Source organism: Oreochromis niloticus, linkage group LG11 (assembly GCF_001858045.2).
Source record: "Oreochromis niloticus isolate F11D_XX linkage group LG11, O_niloticus_UMD_NMBU, whole genome shotgun sequence".
Classification (NCBI taxonomy): domain Eukaryota; kingdom Metazoa; phylum Chordata; class Actinopteri; order Cichliformes; family Cichlidae; genus Oreochromis; species Oreochromis niloticus.
Window position 1 is genome coordinate 23,660,689 of NC_031976.2, and position 21,579 is coordinate 23,682,267.

A 21,579-nucleotide genomic window follows, 5' to 3' on the forward strand; every position below is an offset into this window, starting at 1 on the left:
TCAGTAAAATACCCAGAGGAGATGGAAACGCTGTGCGGCAATGCTGCCGCAGAATCTCAATGCACTCGAGTGGCATTTCTCTACTCGTGCCCGCCTTGATTTTATTGACATTTGTTTGAGAAACTACACAGAGGAAATTCTTGCTTAGCACCCCGTTAATCTTTGTAAAGCGCGAGAAATCCGTATGAGGTGAGGAGATAAGGAAGAAGTTTCAGACAAAAGCAAGCGCCTTATTCTTCACCTCCTTTCATCTGCTCCTCAATGGTGTAAAAACAGCCAACCGTGGCTGGCATATGCAAGACTTTTCAATGCCAAGCTTGTGGTTTCAAATCAATGCAAGGCAGTGGACTAAATGTTCACTTCAGGGAGAAAAAGATTAGGATACAGGGGTAGCTATTAAAATGCACGGTGTAAGCTTTATCCTTCCCGTAAAGCATTGCCGATCGCACCGCTCCCGGGGGAATTTATTCAACATGCACAGAAATAAACAGATAGGCAGAGCTAAAACGCCAGTATTGAGTCTTTATTGAACTTCCATGGTACAGAAAGACCACATTTCTACAGGAATGCTACTAAAAATCACAAGACTGGATATCTGGAGGATTGCACGAGCTACGCATGATGCCACCAGCACTATGTGTGTAGTGGGAATCTGTGTGTGTTTGTGTGTAACTGGTAGGGGGAGGGGAGGAGGGGGTCATGCCTCAAAGCTGCTTAGAAAAGTTGCCAGACACAAAGTGACATTTGGCTTTGAAAGGGTCTAAAAGACATCACTCACTGATAGGTAAAATAGACATTTTATAAATAATAGATTCAAAGCAACTCTCACAGGTTGTCTTACTGTATACATGCAGATTCACAGGAGATACAGAAACGATGCTCCTTGATGTTCTACTTTCCTTTGGTGCACCCAAGACAGCTAAAAAAAATGATGATAATAATGTGAGAGGGAACAATGGTGGTTTTGTTTTCCAGATTGAGATACTTGGCTGTCGGGTGAAAAGAAGAGGGGGGGAAAAAGAAGAAAAACATCTTGTTGTGGTAACATCAGTCCTTTGATCACATGTGCAGTTCACTGATACATCAATCTGTCTTTGTAGTGTACCATCCAAACCTTTGAGAAACATCGATTTTCAGCAGGAACGGTTCCTCGCTTCCATTCACGTCCTGAATATTTGAAGTACCTCTGCAGCGTCCGGCTGGAACAAAGCGTGCTCGGAAAAAAGGTTCGCCGAGAAAAGGTGAACGTCGGCCAGATAATTAAGAGAACAAATCATGAGGAAAAACTGAAACAAAAACAGGCTCCTCTGCATAGTGCAGAGGGATATAGCCACACTATTTGCATTTCAGGCGCCCAAAGCGGGGAATAAACAGCAGTTTTTGGAGCGTGACATGTTAAACACATTGGCTGCTGGCTACAGCCGTGCCAAACAGCTTTGTGAAATGCCCCGTTCAGTGTGTGGAGGTGCTCAGAATGGCTTTTTAACCATCTACAAGCCTGTTAATCTGAGCCAAATTTGAGTGTCATGTTATGTAAAAAGAAGACTCTGCCGGGATTGCCATTAATACTAAACAGCTTCACATGTGGGGCTGGATCGGTGGGAACGGTTGTGGAAGCACAGGTAGGGCATTTCGGGGATAATGGGATGCTTCATGGTTGTTTAAACTGCTTGTTTGTGAATTAGTTGTGGCGGGTCGAAGCTTAGCAGAGCTCGGGGCCAAATAAAGGCTGGAAAACGGAGAACATGTCACAGTGACGCAGATCCACATTAAAAGAAATTTACACCAAGCCAGGAGGAAGGAAGGACGGACGGAGGAAAGGAGGGAGATGAGTTCAGATGTTCCTTTTTTTTGTTTTTTGTTTTTTTTAGACCTCAGGGAAGCAGGAGTGTTTTGTGATGGCTGGATACCTGGGATCCCTGAATTCATTTCACAGTTTAGAGAAAATAAAAACGGTGCTGCGGGCGCACCCTCCGGTCTTGTTGATGCTCCTCCTCGGGCCCCGTAGAAATGTTTACCATATGGAAAAACAGTCACCTCAGAGGTTCACAACAGGGATCCTGACAGCAAGAGACACAGAGGAGAAGAGTGAGAGGGATAGAAGGAAAGGAAGAAGCTGGGGAGGCCTGGCGATGGAAGGAAAAGGCAGAAGAAGAGAGGAGAAGTGGAGCACAAAGGCCTGAAGCTGGAAAAGTTGTGTACATGCAAAAGGAAAGCTGCGTCGCAGGGGGACGGAGAGGGTGGCGGGGGGGAGGAAGAAACGGAAGAGCAGCGGGGAAGGAGGAGAGGAAGGTGGAGGTGAAGCTGATGGGAGGGGAGGAAGTGAGAGGGGGAGCACTGGAGTGTAGCTCTATAATTATCCTGATTGAGATTAACTTTAAATACTCTCGAATAAAAGCATCATTTCATGGAGGGTGGTTGGGCGCCTTTTTTGATAGGCCCACGATGACTCATCTGGAGAGGGAGTTTAAAACACTGATACATCTTAGAGCAGCGCCAACACTTCAGGCCTGAATACTCCACAGAGAATAGCACCACCGTCCAATTACACTCCATGTACGTCCTTACAGTGCATGCGAAAAGGTAATACGGCTGCTTCACACACAGACATGGAAGAAAACTTCAATCCAGGGGTTGCACGGAGACTCGCACACGCACATACGGCTTAGAGACTGACACAAACACACACGCACACACTCGGGCCGTGTAGAGCTGGTGAGGCGACTCATTACCTCTCCCTGTCGGTGAAGGAGGAGGAGGTGCTGTGCAGCGTCTGCCGGCTGTCCTCCGAAGCAAGGGAGCGAGGGAGAGCGAGGGAGAGGGGGGGTGCTACGCCACGGGAAAGCGGGGGCGGATGCTGGGAACAGCTGCGATCGTAACTGGGAGAGAAAGGATAGTCAGATAGATAGATGGAGGAAGAGGAGGGGAGTAAGGGGACAAGATTTGCAAGGGATGAAGAGTTAAAGAGGCAAGCAGTCGGCGTGGAGTGGGACACAAGCGCAAGGAGGACGAGGAGGAGGAAGAGAGATGAGACAAACGAGAAGAGAAGCAGGGGGCATAAACAGATGCGATAAAGTTAGTTTGAGTTTGAGACAGATATCACAGTAAGAGACGGTTAGAGAGGGCGAGACGGATACGAGGAAACGACAGAGATTGAAATGAAGAGAAGCGCGGAGAGGAACGATAAGGAGAGCGATCAGAGTGAAAGACACAGAGGGAGAAACAAAGTCAGAGAACATCAGGAACAGCCGATCCATTTAGCATCAGCGAACACATTATCCTGCCACTGTGAGAGAGAATTAGTGCACTCATCGGACTCATTAAAACAGTGTCGGAGAGGGGAGGGAGGGAGGCAGAGCGAGAAATGGGGAAGGAGACTTCACTTTGAGATGTGCGAGGGAGGGAGGGAGGTAGGGAGTCAGAAGGTTGGCGGTTGGAAGGATGCAACAAGGCGAAGAAACGGACGGAGCAGTGGCGCGTGACTGAGGTGTCGTGCCATTACTCCTGTAAGGAGAGGGGAGTTCTGGTGAAGACGCAGTTGAGAGGCGCAGGTTCGGGCTCTTTGGAACACTTAGACGCACAACAAAGCTGTTCTCACCGCCATAAAAGCCCTCGTGCACCCTCATCGTCCCTCAGTAACACCTGTTCTTTCCTGGCTGACTCCTTCTCTCACTGTACGCGCACACACAAACACACACCGGCACACACTTGATGACATTAGCCACACTGACGATTTTAGGGCTGGGAAAATCACTGAGCACATATGCCGCTCTTCTATAATCATAATGAACTGGACTGTGGCCAATTTCCACTATAGGCTATCATTTCGGTCCATCTGTACCCTCTTCCCGTTCCTTCCGCGGCACTTTCTCCCACTAACACATGGTGTTATTTACACATTTATGACACTGAAGTACGAGCCAGTCTATAGAGAGGAGCTGCTGCCATGTCTCCAGACTGAATCCCTGCAGTTCTCGCTATTCTAATACCACTTGGGATTCACTAAGCAGTGTAGGGTTTGGGTTTTTTTGTTTTTTGTTTTTTTGCCAGCGCCAGGTGAAGTAAGTTATCGAAACAAGAGCGAAGGCCAGTCTCAGGAACAGAGAGAAAGGGGGGCTTATCATGTATCAGCTCACGGCAAGCTGGAGGATTATCTGTGGATCTGCAGCCGGACTGGCGGTGCTGGGAGAGATAGGAGACTGGTGGGGGGAGATAAGAGAAGTACCGGCTGTGCAGAGACAGGCAGCTTTAGAGCAAGGCACTGACGATAACTGGAACAAAGCGAGGAACCTAAAAGAAGTGTTGGGGGGGGGACAGGTATTCAGCGAAAGGAAGAGAAAAAAAATCCAGAGGGAGCCGAAGGGGAAGGAGAAACGAGGAGGGGAGGGGTAGATGGGGAATGAGGGGTAGATAATGTACGAGTGTGGGAGCAAAATTGAGATTAAGAGAGAGCGTGAAAAGGGGATATGAGGGAGAACAAATCATACCGATACAGGCAATGGAAAAAAAAAAAAGTGATACAACAGAAATTCAGGTAAGATGTGCAGATGAGATTATAGTAAGGAGGAGGAGGAGTGCAAGAAAGGGGGGAGGGAGTGTGAGAGTGGGAAGAGAGGGGTCCCAGCGGTCAAATAAATGAGCCGTTATTGGTTTGATCAGCAAGGCGAAGAAGTGCTTCACTACATTGCGGAGAGATAATGGCCATGTGTGTAGCGATCACCTCCTACCTGCCTCCCCGGCCTGAAAACAACACATGCACGCACACACCACCCACTCTGCGTCTATACGCTCTGAGACACCACGTGAACACTCAAAACTATAAGACAAGAGATCACTGGTTATAGTTAATGCTTAATCAGTGCAACTTTAATGGCTCTAAATGATACATCTGTGCCAGTCGTGGCTTTTGGGAACACAAGTGCTGTTAATAAAGTCATTAGTGAGCAATTACTCAGCTCTGATTTAGGCTCGTAACGTAATCATCGGCGACAGGCGCACAGACAAGACGGGCAGGCCAGTGTGTGCGGGAAAACACATCTGCAACCATTAAAGTCTCCTCTTCATAAAAAACCCCACTCATCTAAACCCCATGCATCTGTCCCATTACACACGTGTGGGGGAAAATGGTGTCTCTTGCTTACTCGCTTTCTTTAAAAAAACAACAACAAAAATCTAAATACAACTACTTAAAAAAAGCAAATTCAGCACTCTCCTAAACTGTCTATTAAACATGAGGCATCTGGGTTTTCTATGATGGATTTAACTTATAGGTCTCAAAATTAAAGACAATTAGGTGGTTAGTAAAGCTTGTTTATGCCAATGAAAAACACCCATATGTCAAAATTTTGACTTACTCAAAGTTAAGCCATAAACCTGCATTTTTAATTTATTTCCAGCAGGGGGAGACTCATCTGGGTCCAAGAGGAAGCCTGGCTGTACAGGAGTCTAAGATAAAGTGGTAATGATGCTCACCTTAGAGCTGAAAAATGAAGCCAGTCCATAAACTGCAGTTCCTCTAGTGGCCACTTGAGGCTGGCTACAAAAGTGAGTCAGTCCCCACTGACTTCCATGTTTAAATGGCCAACATTCTCCCACTAGTCTGCATACTTACAGACTAGTATTAAATACAGTTTTGGCCTCTATGGATTATTTAACCTTTATAACAACTATACAGCAATTACATGTTTTTATAAGTCAACTGTTTGGATGTTTTTAAGGCTTAAAAAGGTGTGGCAACACAGGTAGCTTCAGTCAATAGCTACCTTTAAGCTTGAGTCACACAAGCCTAGAGACCGGTGTGTGAGCACAGGCCCTGAAGGAAAAAATGTGTATTATGTAGTAGCTAGAGGTTGCTAGCATAAAACTGGTTGAAACAGAGATACACAGTGCTACACCAAAAACTTCTTGCAGTTCCTTTGGTTGTTAGCAGGTTACTGTGGTTCCCTCAGTTTGCATGGAATACAGCAGCTTGCCTGTAAATGATGCAAACCGGAAACAGTGATAGTCTGCCTTTAGAGAAGAAGTTGTTTGTTTTACAATGAAGGCGAATGTTTTCTGTTTGTGAACTCCATCACATTTTTTCGCAATTACTGCTCAGAGAGTAAATGCAGAGACCGCAGACAAGCCGGCGTCATTCATGTCAACTGTGGGTGACTGGGGTAACATGCTAGCAGACAAAGTAATCACAAGGAGGTTTCTGGTGGAGCACCGTCAGGAACTTCCAGCGACGGTGCAAGTCTGTGCTTCAGTTTTAATGAGTGAAATTCACAGCAGTATTTTAATCAGTCTGTTAATTAAGACTAATTAGCAGATGTCTGTGTCTTTGTGTTGCTCACATACAGTTTATGGATGCTACTTGCTCTGCTTGCTAACCAGAGTTCGTTAGCCTTAGCCAATGACTCCGTCCTCTTGCCCAAATACAGTAAATACAGGCTCCACAAACCAACATGGTCAGCAGCCAAAATGCTAAATTTGAAGCTTACACCAAGCAATGGGTGACGTCATGGCTTCATGGGTATGTCCACTTCCTATGTAAAGTCTTTCCTAATGAGTTTGTTTTCGGTCTTATTAATTTAATAGAAAATTATGACCTTTCTACTTAGCAAATCATGTTCCCATTTGGAGTAAAATAATCAATAAAGCAGGCTGTGATTTAGCCCGTGGCTAGCATGTGATTAACACGGTGTTACCTATGAGCATGCATACTTGCTTAGTGGTTAAAAAAACAAGAGAGCGACATCCGAAAACGCTCATCTCAAGGACTCACAAGTGAAGACTTTGTTAACCCACAGGTGACATCACAGCCTATGGCCTCCAGAGACCTTCAACCCCATTTTTTTTAAGTATGCTTTACTCTGTTAACACTTGTGACCTGCCCTGACAAGTTTCTGAGTCAGGTATAACCTACAGTGAAGATTAAGCTAAGATTACGATTTTGCCTTTCTGCACCCTCTCCTCACTGTCTTTGGATAACAACCAGGTCATCAAATCAAGATTAGTCCACTTACAATTATTAAAATATTAATGAAGTGCAATTATCTAGTAATTAATGAGATAAAAGTCTGAAGACAGAAAACAAATTTTTTTTCTGTAGCAGAATATTTTGTTTTTAATCATCTCATTACGCCTCAGGTTTTTCTTTCAACTCCTTGGTGGGGTTACAAATCCCCATGTTGGGACTGTTCTAATCAAACATTCAGCTGGCCTCAACACATCCCTGCTTTAATGGAAAGAACCATGATTTTAAAATAAAGAACAAAAACAAGATGATAATTAGCAGCTCATACACCTCTCTCAACATTAAAGTGTCCAAGATGCTGCTACATTCATACGCTTCCACTGAAGCGTGCAATTTCAGTTTTTGGAAAATACCCAGTTTCTATTTCTTACCATTTAAAAAAAAAAAGGCCCTGAGGTATTTTAATCAGAAGAATCCAGTAACACCACCCTGCTGCGTGTCAGGCTCACACAAGGAAAGTCGCCTCATCCTTACTCAGCAATGCCCACCTCATATTTATGTGGTCATGGACAAACACATACACGACACGGTGGAGGAGAGAATTTGGGTTCCTACCAGAGTTTGGCTGTAATGATGACTGCTGTCAGGATGAGCAGCGAGGAGATGGTCACGGTGACGTAGAACTGAGGGTCCACTGTAACACACACATTTACACACACACTCACGAAGTTATTCATCTCAGATTGTTTAAGTGTATCCAGAACAAAAGAAGAAAACAGTGTAGCCAGCTGAAACATCAAATTGGACGTGCAAGACTCTAGCCTCCAACTATCACACCCATCCGATGACGTCTCCTCTGTGTTTTGCAGTTATGACAGCGGCTAATTCTTCCCTGTGAGTGATGAGAACTTTATTAGGCAATCCCTGCCGCAGACACAGCCGGGCGCACACAGCTGGGTGTCAGCCTTCACCCTGATGACAGCTAATTCCCTGGAGGACTCCTGGCATGTGAGTGTGTTCGCTCACTGCAACTCATGGACACCTTTATTTAGAAATCCTTCATCTCTTGATGCCCACCTTCCTCGGGCTCTGTCTCCTCTGCCTCCGTCCCACCATCCTCCACTCCCTTCTGGTCTCTGGGCTCCAGTGGTGGCTGCATGTTTTCGTCAGGGTAAAGCCAGTTCTCAGGCGTGGCGGTGCTGGCCTCTTGCTGGTTCCCGTGTAGATACAGGTGATCGGTTTCCTGGCTGGAGAGGAAGTGGTAGGTCTCGTCCTCCAGCTGCTGCGTGGGACCCCAGACCACCGCCCACAGAGGGGTGGGCGTGACTTGGGCGGTGACGGACAGCTGGACCGACAGGGCGTCCACCTGCTCCTCGGCCTCTCTGTCGTCACGGTTACAGGTGGAGGGCTGTGTCACCAAAGCAACCAGGAGGAGAGAGATGAGGCCAGTCAGTCGTGCGACAGGAGAGATGGAGCTGGAAGGAAAGGTGAAGGAGAAAGGATGAGAGAGGGTGGAGTGACAGGACAGTTATCTGAGAAAATGCATTGTCCGCGGCCGCCCTGCACGACCTCAACAGCTTAGACATTGATTCTCAAGCCGGCCATCACTCAGAATGACATTTTATGCATCTGCATCCCACACGTCTCTCCACCTCACAAACTATCCATCTTACCATCTCTCCATCGCTTCACTCTGTTCACTGAGACTCCTCTTCTCCGATCATCTCTCTCTGTAAGATAAAACAGAGGGGCAAGAGAGGAATAAAAGCCAGAAAGGGGGGAGGGTCCTGCTTTTTGTCGCTTCCTTTCTTCTTCTTCTTGTGTTTTGCCACGTAAAATCCATGTAAACACAGACAGCAGCAAGAGTGCTGGCGAAAAGCCAACTCTGTCACATTTTGAAAGAAGCACACACGCGGACTCCCCAGGGCATCACAATTTAAAGCTCAACTGTCCGCCACATGTTCACACACATCTGCATGGTAAAAAAAAAAAAACATCCAGAAGTACACACTGGCCGTCTGCTCTGCCCTGTCACACACATCCACAGCGCACACACACCTGAGCACGGCACATTAATCATCATTAGAGTCGTCATGCATGGAGCGAGCACTCTATAAGTCACTTTGAGCAGAGAGAGATAACTTCCTATCAACAACTACTGCATAAATGCCACAGAAATGTCACTCAGAGACACACGAACACACGCGCTCCGACACATATCAGTTATCATGCCTACCTCTGGCTGTGGAGAGAGGGAATGAGAGAGGGAGACAGAGAGAAAGGGGGAGATACAGGGAGAGAGAGAGTGAGGGAGGGAGGGAAAAAAAAGCATCGGTTGCCTTAGCGACTGAGACATGTAGAGTCTGGTGGAGTAAGAGAGGGGAGAGAGAGCGACGTGGGGAGGGCAAGAGACTGTAGGAAAGAGATTTAAATGCTAATTATGTGTTTTTTTTAAATGGGTTCAATTAAACGGACACAGAGGAAAAAGAAATGAATTTGACGAGCCAAACAGAAATGATACCGAGGACGACATTAATAAGCTCGTTTTGGAGGCGGAGGTTAAAAAAAAAAAAGAAACCTCTCCAATTGTGTTTACAAAGACAGCAAGGACACCCCAGAGAGAAAAAAAGAGACAGAAATACAGAGGAAGAGGCGCGAGAGAAAGGAATGACGGGAATAAAATTTAATTTACATTCATTTACGCCGGCAGAGGAGGCTAAGGAACTGGTGTTTCCAGAGGAGACGGGGTCAGATGGAAATACAAAAAGAGAAAAAAAGAGATGCAAATTTGTTGGTGAGAGTCACAGTGTGACAGCTTTATTGTATGTGAAAATAATATTTACACAGAAAACAATCTGCTTATCGCGCTCACACGCACACTCGCTCACTTTCTCCTTCCAACACTGATACTCGGTCTGTCACACTTCACACCCCTGCACCCTCCCTCGCTGTCACTTCGCTCCCACCCTCTCATTTCCTCTTCATGGCTGCAGGCCGCGGTGTTCTCGGCAGGAGAAAGCGGCGCTCACTGGAGAGCGCAGCGGAGCCACGAGCCGGACCCTGCGTCCTCCTCCGCGGCGGCGGACCGGCTGTCTTTTCCTTCATCGCCGCCTTCGTCGTTATCCTCGTAATCTAAATTAGACGAGGGGGTCATAACGATTTTTCACGACAAGCATCATCTAAAATTAACACGACCGTATTCATTTCGGCAATTCCACGGTTGCTCATTAAACGTGTGAGGCAGCAAATGAAGATGTGAATGTGTGTGAAATTGCAGTGTGTGTGTGTGTGTACCATCAGTCTCCTCGTCATCTTCAGTGTCTCCCTCTGACTCCAGTAAACAGGAATCCATTAGACTGTCTATCCTTGCTGTGACATCACCCCTGTAACATTTACACCCGCAATTAAATAAAGCAAGCGTTTTGAACTCGTTATAGTTCACAGAAGAGCCCAATTTCATCTCAAGTGGACCAAACAGTAAAACTACTGCATACCAACCTATAGATCACGCTCTGGCAACACTCGCATTTAGAAAACAGATGAAAAACAGCCTGAGATGTCTGAGGAAAAAGGTGCAGCTGTAGAAATACGTCTCAATTTTGCATGTTCACTCAATCTACTCTCATTAGATGTGCATTACAATTTACACAGCTGATCTACAAAGGCACAAAACCTTCATATGTGGAGTAAATCACAACTGAACAACCACAGTATGTTCTGATTAATGAGTCCTCAAACTCGGTGTGTCCTGGAAATACTTTCAACTTTTCACAGATTTTTACTCCCGGTACCGTCAAGCTGGTACCACTGCACCGAGATTTCGTCAAAAAATTGGAAGCATTCATGACTTTTCTTTGCAAAGCCGTCCAGTGGACCAGATTGGGCCCTCTGGCAGGCTGGTTCTAGCCCCTTATATTCGCCTTAGATTTAACACCCTCTGAACCAAAAGCATATCAAGATAAATGTGTGTGTCAAAATCAATTAAACCCATTAGCGCATTAAATCCAATTATAGCTTTAGAATTAACAGTGCAGCTGACCTCAGAACAAACAATGAATATTCAAATAAGGAAGATAATTGAGCAGCTTGGATCTATAATCTTTTTAAGCCAGTGGTGTTGACAAGTATTGCTCCCACCTTTGCCTCCCGGAACTCGGGAGCTGCTCCCAAACGATGAGGTCTTGACCTCCGGTGACCCATCGGTGGTCTCCGCTCCCAGTGGTCCACGCCGCAAAGCAGATGATTCTGGGAGCGTCAGGCCAGGTCAGAGAGGCCAGGTACCGACACTGAGGCAGAGAGAACACTAGAGAGAGGAGAGAGACATGATGGGACCGGAGGTCAACGGAGGAACACAAAGTGGGTAAAATTGCATTATTACATTCTTGGTAAATTGAAATTGGTTTGCTCGTTTTCCAGCAATGCGGCACTGGTCCCCAATCTAGAACCAGTTCCACATATTTCCCCTCCCCTAAAGAATAGCTGGCATAAACACACCATCACCAATCTGCTGGCCTCAAAGCTGGAATTGCTGCGGGATGCAGCCCCCGGACTCTGTCCACAATGATCTCCTTCCCACGGTAATTATCCCAGCTTCTGTTAGCAACACTGCATAATTATTGGTTTTCAAAGGTGCCAAAAAATGGTCTGGTTCTCTGAAGATACCAAAGCAGTGCGGGCTCTGCAACAGCACCTGCAATGGTAAAAAAGAGGGATGTGGGACTCACAATTTAGCCTGCTCTCTCCATTCGCCAGATCGTAGCAGGATCCAATTAGGAGGCCTCCCGTCTGGTGAATACAATCTGTTACTCCGGTGATACTGCTGTGATTGGTCAGTCTGGTCATCGTTCCTGTGATAATTGGACAGATGTTAGGTGGAAGGATTATGCAGATTTCACTAAATCTGCCTTCCTTTTTGGATCTTTCTCTCTGACACACACACAGCTTACCGGTCCTCCAGTGCAGGATCTTGAGCCAGGCTCGACCATAAGCCAGGAACACTCTGTCTCCCCGTGGGCTGAGGGTTAGACGCCCGCACGCCCCCCCTCCGCAACCTGTCACCTGGCTGTTCCAGTGGTGCAGCAGCCTCAGGGGGTCTCTATCCGAACCCCGGTTCTCCCACACAGACAACCCTCCCTCAGCCGAGCCGCTGAACACCAGCGGACCCTGAGACTGCGGAGGGCACAAGAGACACAGTTGTCATGGTGATTTAAGTCTTTACCCTGTGTGTGTGTGTCTGTGTACACGTGTCTTAGAGTGAGTGTATGCATGTTAGTGCAAATGCAAGAGAAGTGTGTGAACAGTTTTAAAATGTCTCTTCGCTTCTGCTGCTGGTTATAAATGGATTTTGCGTTTTGCATGATAAACAACAAAGAGGATGACAATGATGTGCTACGCTTTAATGCTTCAGGCATATTATGATGATTGCAAATTGAAAAAAAAATGTGCATATCCAGCTCTGGGTTTCAATATTCATAAAAAAGCCTTTTTTCGCTCAAAATATATACAGTATGCTCTAAAATTGGACGAGCTCCACAGCTTACATCTTAACAAATATCTTTGATTTCCATTTGAAAGCAATAAACAAGGAAAGCTTGCGTGAGGATGATGTGAAGAAATATAGCCATTTGATTTCCGGGGGAAGAGGCTTTTTCACAAATTACTAATCAAGAGTTTGAAAAACTACGTTAGACAGCCACAGAAGGGAAACAAAAAAACTCTTCAAGTTAAAAATAGGCTGAAAATGAAAACAGCTTGAGCATCCTCCGTGTGAAGAGAGCGTGATGGTCAGCAGGTGAGTGACCCACCCACCTGGATGGAGGTGACGGCTTCCTGGTGAGCATTGACTGACTGGCAGTTTTGGAAAGTGTCCCAGCTCCAGGCTTGAACTTTCCCCCCGTCTGCGGGGTGACAGAGTGTGAGGTTAATACACGCTGACAGGCGACTGGCAGTCATTATTGTGGGTTACGGTTGACCCACCTGAGCCTGGCTGCCTAAACTGTGTGCCTCCATCTCTGTGATTCAGCTCGATAACTCTGAGCTGCTCTCCCTAACTCACTGGCAGATGATGCCACATTGTCAGACTCTGCATGCATATTAGTCCCATAAACAACAACAACAACAAAAATGGGCACATACATGCACAAAAATAGATATGTCACCAACACCTACTGTCCTCAGGAAAACACACCTGATCCAGTGATGATGTAGCCATCCTCCTCCGGCACAAAGCAGAGCGCGGTCACAGCGTTGAATGTGTAGATAGACTTAACACACTGCCCTGAAGGAAACAGTAAAAATCTAATTTAACTGACAGGGCGCAGGCCATCAGTCACACAGGCAAACATTGATTACGATGCACACATTTCCCACACACAACCCTCAGGCTCCATCTACCTATATATATGTATATATATATATATATATATATATATATATACGTGTGTGTGTATATATACACACGCACACAAATATGTCACTCTATGTCGCTGTGTGTGTGTGTGTGTTTGTGTGGTTAAGCCTACCAATACTCAGGGCCCAGATCTTCACATAGCAGTCCACTGAGCCACTCAAGATAAACCTCTCTTTGTCGGACAAAGACAGGGACCAGGCTGGCGAGGGGGTACGCGCAGAAAAACAAAGAGCAGAATGGGGACAGAGGAGGGGAGACGGAAAGAGAAAAGAGATTACGCTGGCAAAAAGCTGTAAATAAGTGATGATGCACAAAATAAAAAAGAGGAGACCGCAAGACAAAGACTGAAAATGACTAAAAAGGAACCATGTAATTAGTAAGAGAGACTATGGTTCGACTGAGCTGCGTCATCAGTGCACTTCTACACTTGGTATTTTAAGTTGAGGAAGCAGGTGGGGAGGGGATGTAGGAGGAGAGCTGGAGACGTGTTGGACTGCAAATGATGGAAGGCTGCCTGCTTCAGACAGACAGTGAACTCTCTAAAGTGTCCACTGTGGTTACATCTCTCTGGGCTGATCTGATGAACTGCTCCTATAATTACCAAACCGCAGGACAGAGGCATTACTCAGCTCTGCTCGGCCCACATGTTAGGATGTGTGTGTGTGTGTGTTTCCTCACCCAGCCTCTTGCAATACTCAGGGGGAGGTGCTGCCAGACAGGTGACCCCGCCGGTGTGACCTCCTAAGTTCTTGTGCTCTGTTGCAGTGGGAACGTGCCACACCTTCACTGTCGTATCTCGACTTAAGAGTAAGAATGACGGACGGGAAGAGAAAGGGAGGGCCCAGGAGGATGGAAAGAGAGAGGGGGGAGAAAACAAGCAAAGTTAAAAGGCGTTCCACATAAACCGCAAGAGATTTGCGCCGAGTGATCAGGCGGAGGAAGAAAACCAAATATATGTCAGACAGCGAGGGAGAGAGCAAGAGCCTATTAAGTGATAAATTAGGTGAAATGTTCACTTTGCATATCCATTATGCAAATCGAGTCTTCTTTTCCTGCTTTACCTCCCAGAAACCACCAGGTTGTCAACAGCAACCACGCAGGTGACTATGTCACTGTGACCCTGCAACAGCCTCAAGCGAAACTTCGCCTTCTCCCACGACGCTTTGAGGGATGTAAATTCAGCTTCTGTAAAAGAAATGATTTGTGCAATTAGCAGTGTTGACTCATCAGCACCCTGGCTCGTTAATCTACACACTTCTTCAATATGGATTAGTCTGCCACTGCAAAGCGTGGGGCTAAATTAGCTCCAAGGATGCAAAACGTGGGCCCTGTCTTCAGGGGAGCATATGCAGCCAGTTGGTTTTAAAACTGGCAGCCTCGTGAGCTTGTTAGGACTCCTTCGGGGCAAAGAAGAATAATCTGATTTTAGATGTTAATCACAAATTAAGGCGCCGCTTTGTGCTTTTAACTGCCGGTGACAAATCGTAAAGGCAATCTCTTCAGCCACTTTTCTTAATTATCCCACCTTCCTGCCGTAGTAGCCGCTCCTCGTCAGAGCCCGCGCAGTCGCCTGACACGTCCTGACAGTTATCTGACACCTTGGCCGCCGCTGTCCTTTCCTGCTCTCTGCCCATCTCCGCCTTCCTCTGCCTGGCAGCCGGGGCTGGCGCTGCTTGAGCTCTGGACTCCTCTTCTCCCTTAAGGATCTTGGAGGCTGGAGGCGTCTGTGATGGAAGGGCCTCAGGGACATCCTCCCTGTGCCAGTGCAGAAAGCAGGTGCTGAATATATAATCAAGATGCAAACTGCACACAGTCACAGCTTGGTGACAGTGAGGATACCTGTGGAGGATCTCCAAGTGTCATACAAACTAAAATAATACTCCTTTAAGAGCTCCTAGTCTGCCTGCCAGGAGCAAATCAGCGTATTTCATTCAGTTTTATGTTAATGTCCACACATGCGGATTTCACTCCTTAGGGGCTCTGATAAGGACAACGTGATCCCTGAATGATGTTTACACATGACGAGCAGTAGAAAGTTCCAAATTTCCTAAAGCATGACAGTATTTGACCTGCAATATGTTTGGATAGACATACAAAACAGATCAAAGGCTTCAAAGTGAATGTTGTTGCTTTTGAAGAATTATGTTTCTCTTCATCTGCCCCCCCACCCGTGGCTGGTACCTCTCCCTCACTTCCTTACACTTGTCTTTTCATCTTCTCCTTTTTTCCGTCTCCCACAATCCCAAGAGTTTGCTGCGGGCCAGAAAGCTGCAGCTGAAGCTCAGCCAATCTGGAACGAAGCTCCGCCTTCCTGGAGATCTGAGAAGGGAAGAGGCACGAGATTGGTTGTAAACCAAGCTGCTAAATCCACAAGTTGTTTATATGCACAACCAACATACCCGGCCTGTCTCGATTTATTAGACTGCAGCCCGCAACATTCACCATACTCCTGTCAGATTGTGAGCTTTGAAATATGCATGAATGAGTGAATCAAGCGTGTCAATTTTAGATTAGGTGGCTGGTTCCTCGGTTAAAGGAGCACTCCCCCAGTTTTTACTTGTCAGTGTTTTAATCTGCCTGTGAAAATCAGTGTTTATATCTTTTGTGGCTCTCGGTGGAGCTTCGATGCCACCGAAATCATCGTGGTTTTTACCAGCAGGAGGTTGCGGAATACAGATTTTTAAAACATTGGTTCAGGCATTTGGAAATCTCCAAGGCGCAGTGCATCTAACACACTTTTGCATTGTGGGAAATGTATTCTTAAAACAGAACAATAACTTGTTGCTGTATAATCGTAATATTTGATCAACAGCTGTGGAAGTGCCACTTTAATCTAGCTGGCCACACTTTAGACTAGTTAAGACTGCCGTCTACTTTTCTAAATAAAAATGTAACCAGCAAATATATCTGTCAGATCAATTATTTAAAGAAAAGGCACAACGTTTCACTCTAAAACAGGGGTATCAAACATGCAGCCTCTCTAGGCCACAACTGGACCACTTATTGTGGCCTGCACATATATATAAATTGGATAAGATTAGGAATGAGTACATCAGAAAGACAGCTCAAATGAGTATCGAGGCAGAGAGGGTTTGGAATTGTGCAGGGGAGGGATAGTGGAGATACTGGACAAAGGATGCTGAATGTGGAGTTGTGTGTAGTGAAGGAGGACATGCAGAGGGCTGATGTGAGAGAAGAGGATACTAAGGGTAGGTGGGAGGAAGATGATCTACTGTGGCAAATCCTAAAGGGAACAACCAAAACAAGAAGAAGTAGAAGACTGTATTTTGTTGGATAAAAATTGTTTTGTAAGTGGTTAATGATTCAGACCTCTAAGATCATGACATGATCCAGTCTTCTCATTTTCACAGGCTTCTTATAAACAAAGACATTCCCTGTGGCGTGTTACGGTGAAGTATGTTTTGGAATGAAGATCCATGATCACAATGTTACAAGTTTCTTTGTAATAACAGAATGTGGAAAAACTGCACTTATTTTTCTAAAACATCTCAGGTTGCACTTCATCTGTTTTGTGAATGAGAGGCTTGTTAAACGCATTCAGAAAGTCGATCTTCACATTGTATAAGAAAAAAGAAGAATTTAAAAGTCTGCTTTTATTACATGATTACTATGAAGTGTTTTCACTGGTAGGGCCCACCTGAGATCAAACTAGGCTCCTAGTGGCCTGTGAACTTAAATGAGTTTGACACCGCTGCTCTAAAATGTAGCGAAGTAGAGAAATAAATGGTAATGCTCAAGGAAAGCACATCAAAATTAAGTTTCTTCTCCCACACGGCAAAGTAACACTTCATTTTTCACCTTTATTGGATTATAGTGATCTGCTCTTTATGAAAGAATCCCACTACGTTGGATACTCTAAACCATTGTGCCTACCTTTTATTACTAGCTGTGAAAACTGCACATAACACTGTTCTCTAAAGTGATAAGAAGCCAGCTGTATATGTCCAAAGACTAAAGCAGGCTTTTATAAATGAATCTCTCCTTGGCCTGGTTCCTTCCTCTAATTGGTTTAAATACACGTGTTTAAACCACGAATGTTTGCTTGCAGAGTCGAAATAAAGTCAGACGCACCTGCTCCTCTTCCTGGTTTCTCCTATGGAACAAGCTGAGATGTTTGAACTGGTTAGTATGGGAATTTTTAAGCTATTTTTTTAAAAGACTGTGGAAGTAGCACGTGTATTTAGTCCTAAATTTGCAGTATAATTGATTTGAAATTGTACCTGTTCTGATCTTTTCCTGCACATAAAGTTGATATCATCTTCCCTTATTTGTCGGTGTGACGTTTCTATTTTATACCTGTATTTTTTTTAATCTAAACTTTTATCACATTAAGTAAAGGAGACAATAAAGCCACTTTCAGCTGCTTCCTTATTCACAAGGGGTCGCCACGGCAGGTGGCTTTGCAGATGTTTTGTTTATGCTGGCTGCTTTTGCTGACGTAACCCCCAGGGGATTGGTTTCTCCTCCTGGGATCAAATTGAGGATCTTTCACTTGTTAGGCGAGTGTGTAAACCACTACACTGTGAAGCAAAGGCTGCAAAACGAAAAACTCTGAATATAACTGCATTTTAACAACACTACAGTGAAAATGTTGCTACTTTTTTATGTTTTTCAACATCTTGTGGGTCGCCCAAGTCTGCAGAAGTCCACCGTCAGGTCGCTTCATCACATTGCAATAGAGAGACGATCCATTATAAATAAGTAAGGACTGATTTAATTTGCACAATATATTTGTTACTGTCACCGTTTCACATTACCTTTATGTTTTGGTTAGTTTTTTATGACATAAAGTGTAAATGCTCCCGACTGACCTCCTCATAATCAGCTGATTTTTTAGACTTTATCATTTGAGTTTGCTCAGTGATACCATCAAATATGTCAGTGGTTGATCCTGTTGCATTTCGTTGCCTCATTCCCTGCTAATCTAGTGCCATTTTTCTTTTGGCATAAGATGGCGTGTCCCTTTCACTCACTTTATTAAACTTTAGAGGAAAGCAAGGTCATTATACTAACAGTGAAACTAAAAAAAGAACTAAACAGATACAAGCTAAATCACTCTTTGAAACAAAATTGAATTAAAAACAAAAAAGTCGACAAACTCTGGCGGGAAGCATCCAGTTGCTGTGATACTTGTCGTGTCCTAATCTGCTGGTTCACTTCAGATCATCCTCTGATCGTCTGTGATTCAGGTCCTACTTCATTTTCAGAATAGATATATTCAGGATCCTCTTTGTGATATCTTTCCAAACTGTTACAGAGGGTTTTACTGCATATACATAATTCTGGCAACAAAATATTATAACCAGTATTTTACATAAGTGGGGCTCATTTATTTCAGTTTAACATCCATTTTCGTTTCTTAAATGGACAGATATGCATAAACTTCTGTTATGTAAGGTAACAAAGACTTTTTACCCTAACTACAGCTGGAAATATGCATAGTTACACCATAAAGGCCAGGTTTAAGCCAAGAAATTATACAGAATCTGATTATACAGAACATGTCAGTACCAATGTTGTTTCTTCATTTCACAGCCAAACGCTGCATTCGTAAGTGCTGAAATGTGACTGTATTAGAAAATGCCTTTGGCACAGAGGAGAGATGAACCTGGTATATAAACGCAGGTAAATATTACAGCTTTCACGTGCTTTGACTGGCCATCTATCCCACATGTTGATATGACCCTTGAAGGTTTACCCAGCATGCAGTGTTTGATGTTTTCTCCAGTGAATGATGAGATAACAAATCAAACATGAAGGATGCCATTGCTTGTTTGTGTTACTCCATGTCACAGAGATTAAACTGGTCCAATGCAATTGAAACTATGATGTACAAAGTTTGGCTTTGACACCTGGAGTTTTATATATGTTATAATATATATAGTTTTAGATAGAGATAGTTTATATATAAAAAAAGAAAAAGCTCCAAATTTCAGCCCACCTGAGGCCCTGCATAAAATGCTTATATAGTAAGAAGGTAAAAACTTTTCATGGCTTCATCAGACTGAGGGAACCAGCTAAACTGTAGGTTTAAAGCTCCATCCAGATCCTTTACATGGGCCTTCATCTGAGAATATATAATTAAAAGAAGAACGATCCTATTTCAGATGATGTGCAGGCTATTTTCCACAACTATGACTACAGGTGTGTCTTGAAATTGAAATTTTGGCTTGCATTGTTTATGCACAAAATGTTTGGGAAAAACGCTGCCAAATGCTTTTCAGCAGTAAATGTGTGTCACGCCATGCATGCGTGCATTTACAGTCCTGCTGCCAGAACCAAGTACATGGAAATCACTGCTGTGGGGCTCGGCCACTCTCTTATTGCATTCACATTCTGGTCTTTAATACGCAGAGGCTTTTCTGAAGTTTCTAATTATTATATTTTCCAGATGCAGTCGGCTCAACCTGTGATCTTCTGGCGTTCCTGGGGCGAAAACTGTCAAATTATTCATTGCACGGTTATTATTAATGCATGTTAATCATGGCTTTACGTTGCCAACACTGTTAGTTTTAAGAAGCCTTAATTCACACCTTTTTGCAGCTGACTTGTAATGCGTGGCAAACCTCTAATGCTTACACTGACTGTTTGGTCTATTGCATAGACAGCTTTGTTGTAGTGACTGTCAGCAAGTCGATATCTATCTGATGTTCTTAATTTAGGCTAAATGTGTGTCTGTGCTGCTCTTGCGGGTATTACCTCGTGCTTCACCTGAGGGAAATTTATTCAGGATTTACACACAGGCTAGACGGAGATGTAATGAAGAGGGAAAGGCGAATGAAGTGTTTCTGTACCTTGAATCTTTCCTCTGGGGTGAGATTGATTTTTATTTCCAGATTTTCAATCTGTCTCAACTTCTTCTGCAGCTTCCTCACCTCCCCCATTGGCGTTGTCTAACCCGGTTAGCTACACTTTAAAACTGGCTTTCAAGTTGCAAAAAAGCGTCAAACAAACAGTATTTCCTTTAAATAAAGCGTCTGAAGCGGTTTAAATAAATAAAGATGCATCGAGAGGCTTAGCAGGGTGTCTCAGAGACGTGTCGCCGGATGTTGACGATACGTTAGAGGTGTATTACTGTCCTTACAGCGCCATCATGTGGCCCGTTCAGAAAGAGGCTCTAAATCCCGTTAATAAATAATAAAAGTACACCGTGTTCTTACTTAAAAACACTGTAATGTGTATGTACGATTTCACATACACGAAATGATATAATTGTGTGAGGATCTTCTTCAAAATCCAGGCCCTGAAGGTCACCATGACAACCGGAGGACAGAGCGGTAAAACTGTGCTGCATTCAAATGTACTCCCTAGAGCTTGTATTTCTGAGCGTCCGACGAGTGAAAAGAACTGGTTAAATAAATAAATAAATAAAAATTTTAAGGAAACACAAAGTCAGTTAAACTTCATTATTCATGAAAGTAACAACATGTGTAGTGGAGAGGCAACAACAAACAGCCCTCCCCCCAAAAGGGCATGCATTTTATCCAAATGCTTTATTAATCCCAGTGGAAAATTGTTTTGTTACCAGTCGTCACTTTAAATATAAATATGAAGGATTAAAAAAGTTAACTCGCTATAAAAAATAAGTAAAAATAAGTGCAATATTCATTTTAATATTCTAAAGTTGAAATGATGCTATGCAGAGTATAGACAGGATATTGCAAGTGAAAACGGTCCATTTATGATGAGGAAAAGTTGTAAAGATGGCCAGAGGTAGGAATGATTTCCTGTAGCATTCTGTAGTGCATGTGGTTGAATGAGTATTTCCTGAACATGCTCCAACATAACAGGAAGACAGTGTGACGGATTGTGCAATATTGACCATAAGTTAGATTCTATCCTCCTTTCTGACACCTCTGTCAGAGAATCAGGCTTCGCACACACAACATTACTGGCCTCGCAAATTAGTTTATTCACTCTGTTGTTATCCACTTCCCACAGTCTGCTGCTCCAGCACACTACAGCACAGCACAGCACAGCACTGCCCACAACAGACTTATTTCTCATGTGGTGACCATAGATCACTCCTTTCTCCTTCAGTTTGTGTACTATTTTTCTTTATTTTTCTATTTTGCTTTTTCCTAGTGTGTCACTAATGCATGAGACAATATCTGCAGCCCATTCAGGTTGCAGAGGTACTCAACCTCCTCCTCACAGACTCAAGAGTGGTAGAAGCCATAAAACCATAGAA

General features: G+C 44.4%; 2 protein-coding genes across 4 annotated transcripts; both read right to left on the minus strand.

Annotated features, from left to right (window-relative positions):
- Positions 1-502: 502 nt before the first annotated feature.
- Positions 503-9,607, minus strand: pianp (PILR alpha associated neural protein). Of its 3 annotated transcripts, XM_005455492.2 has the most exons (6): positions 9,195-9,607; positions 8,632-8,688; positions 8,036-8,433; positions 7,574-7,652; positions 2,733-2,879; positions 503-2,060 (listed from the first exon to the last, which is right to left on the minus strand). In XM_005455492.2, exons 2-6 carry the CDS (start codon positions 8,640-8,642, stop codon positions 2,039-2,041), a joined length of 657 nt encoding a protein of 218 aa, XP_005455549.1. In that variant the 5' UTR covers positions 8,643-8,688; positions 9,195-9,607; the 3' UTR covers positions 503-2,038. The 3 variants fall into 3 exon arrangements, with proteins under 3 accessions (XP_005455549.1, XP_019220164.1, XP_019220166.1); XM_019364619.2 differs by lacking the exon at positions 9,195-9,607 and having other exon boundaries at positions 8,632-9,188; XM_019364621.2 differs by lacking the exons at positions 2,733-2,879; positions 9,195-9,607 and having other exon boundaries at positions 8,632-9,188.
- Positions 9,608-9,749: 142 nt separating this feature from the next.
- si:ch211-154o6.3 (lissencephaly-1 homolog A) lies at positions 9,750-20,615 on the minus strand. The gene is made up of 13 exons (XM_003450652.5): positions 20,183-20,615; positions 15,568-15,686; positions 14,893-15,122; positions 14,429-14,552; positions 14,046-14,167; positions 13,480-13,566; positions 13,146-13,235; positions 12,767-12,855; positions 11,905-12,127; positions 11,683-11,805; positions 11,096-11,261; positions 10,253-10,341; positions 9,750-10,090 (listed from the first exon to the last, which is right to left on the minus strand). The coding sequence occupies exons 1-13, from the start codon at positions 20,270-20,272 to the stop codon at positions 9,984-9,986; spliced, it is 1,659 nt and encodes a 552-aa protein (XP_003450700.1). The 5' UTR covers positions 20,273-20,615; the 3' UTR covers positions 9,750-9,983.
- Positions 20,616-21,579: the final 964 nt, after the last annotated feature.

What these genes read in the sequence shown, in the direction of transcription:
- si:ch211-154o6.3 (XM_003450652.5), bottom strand. Translation starts at nt 20,272, where the DNA reads ATGGGGGAGGTGAGGAAGCTGCAGAAGAAGTTGAGACAGATTGAAAAT. An exon ending in AACCTGGTGGTTTCTGGGAG is followed by an intron (nt 14,168 to 14,428) that starts GTAAAGCAGGAA and finishes CTTACTCTTAAG; the next exon opens with TCGAGATACGACAGTGAAGG. An exon ending in AAGCCGTCACCTCCATCCAG is followed by an intron (nt 12,128 to 12,766) that starts GTGGGTGGGTCA and finishes TGCCCTCCGCAG; the next exon opens with TCTCAGGGTCCGCTGGTGTT.
- pianp (XM_005455492.2), bottom strand. An exon ending in GGAGACAGAGCCCGAGGAAG is followed by an intron (nt 7,653 to 8,035) that starts GTGGGCATCAAG and finishes TGTGTGTTACAG; the next exon opens with TGGACCCTCAGTTCTACGTC. An exon ending in TCCTTCACCGACAGGGAGAG is followed by an intron (nt 2,061 to 2,732) that starts GTAATGAGTCGC and finishes TCTTGCTGTCAG; the next exon opens with GATCCCTGTTGTGAACCTCT.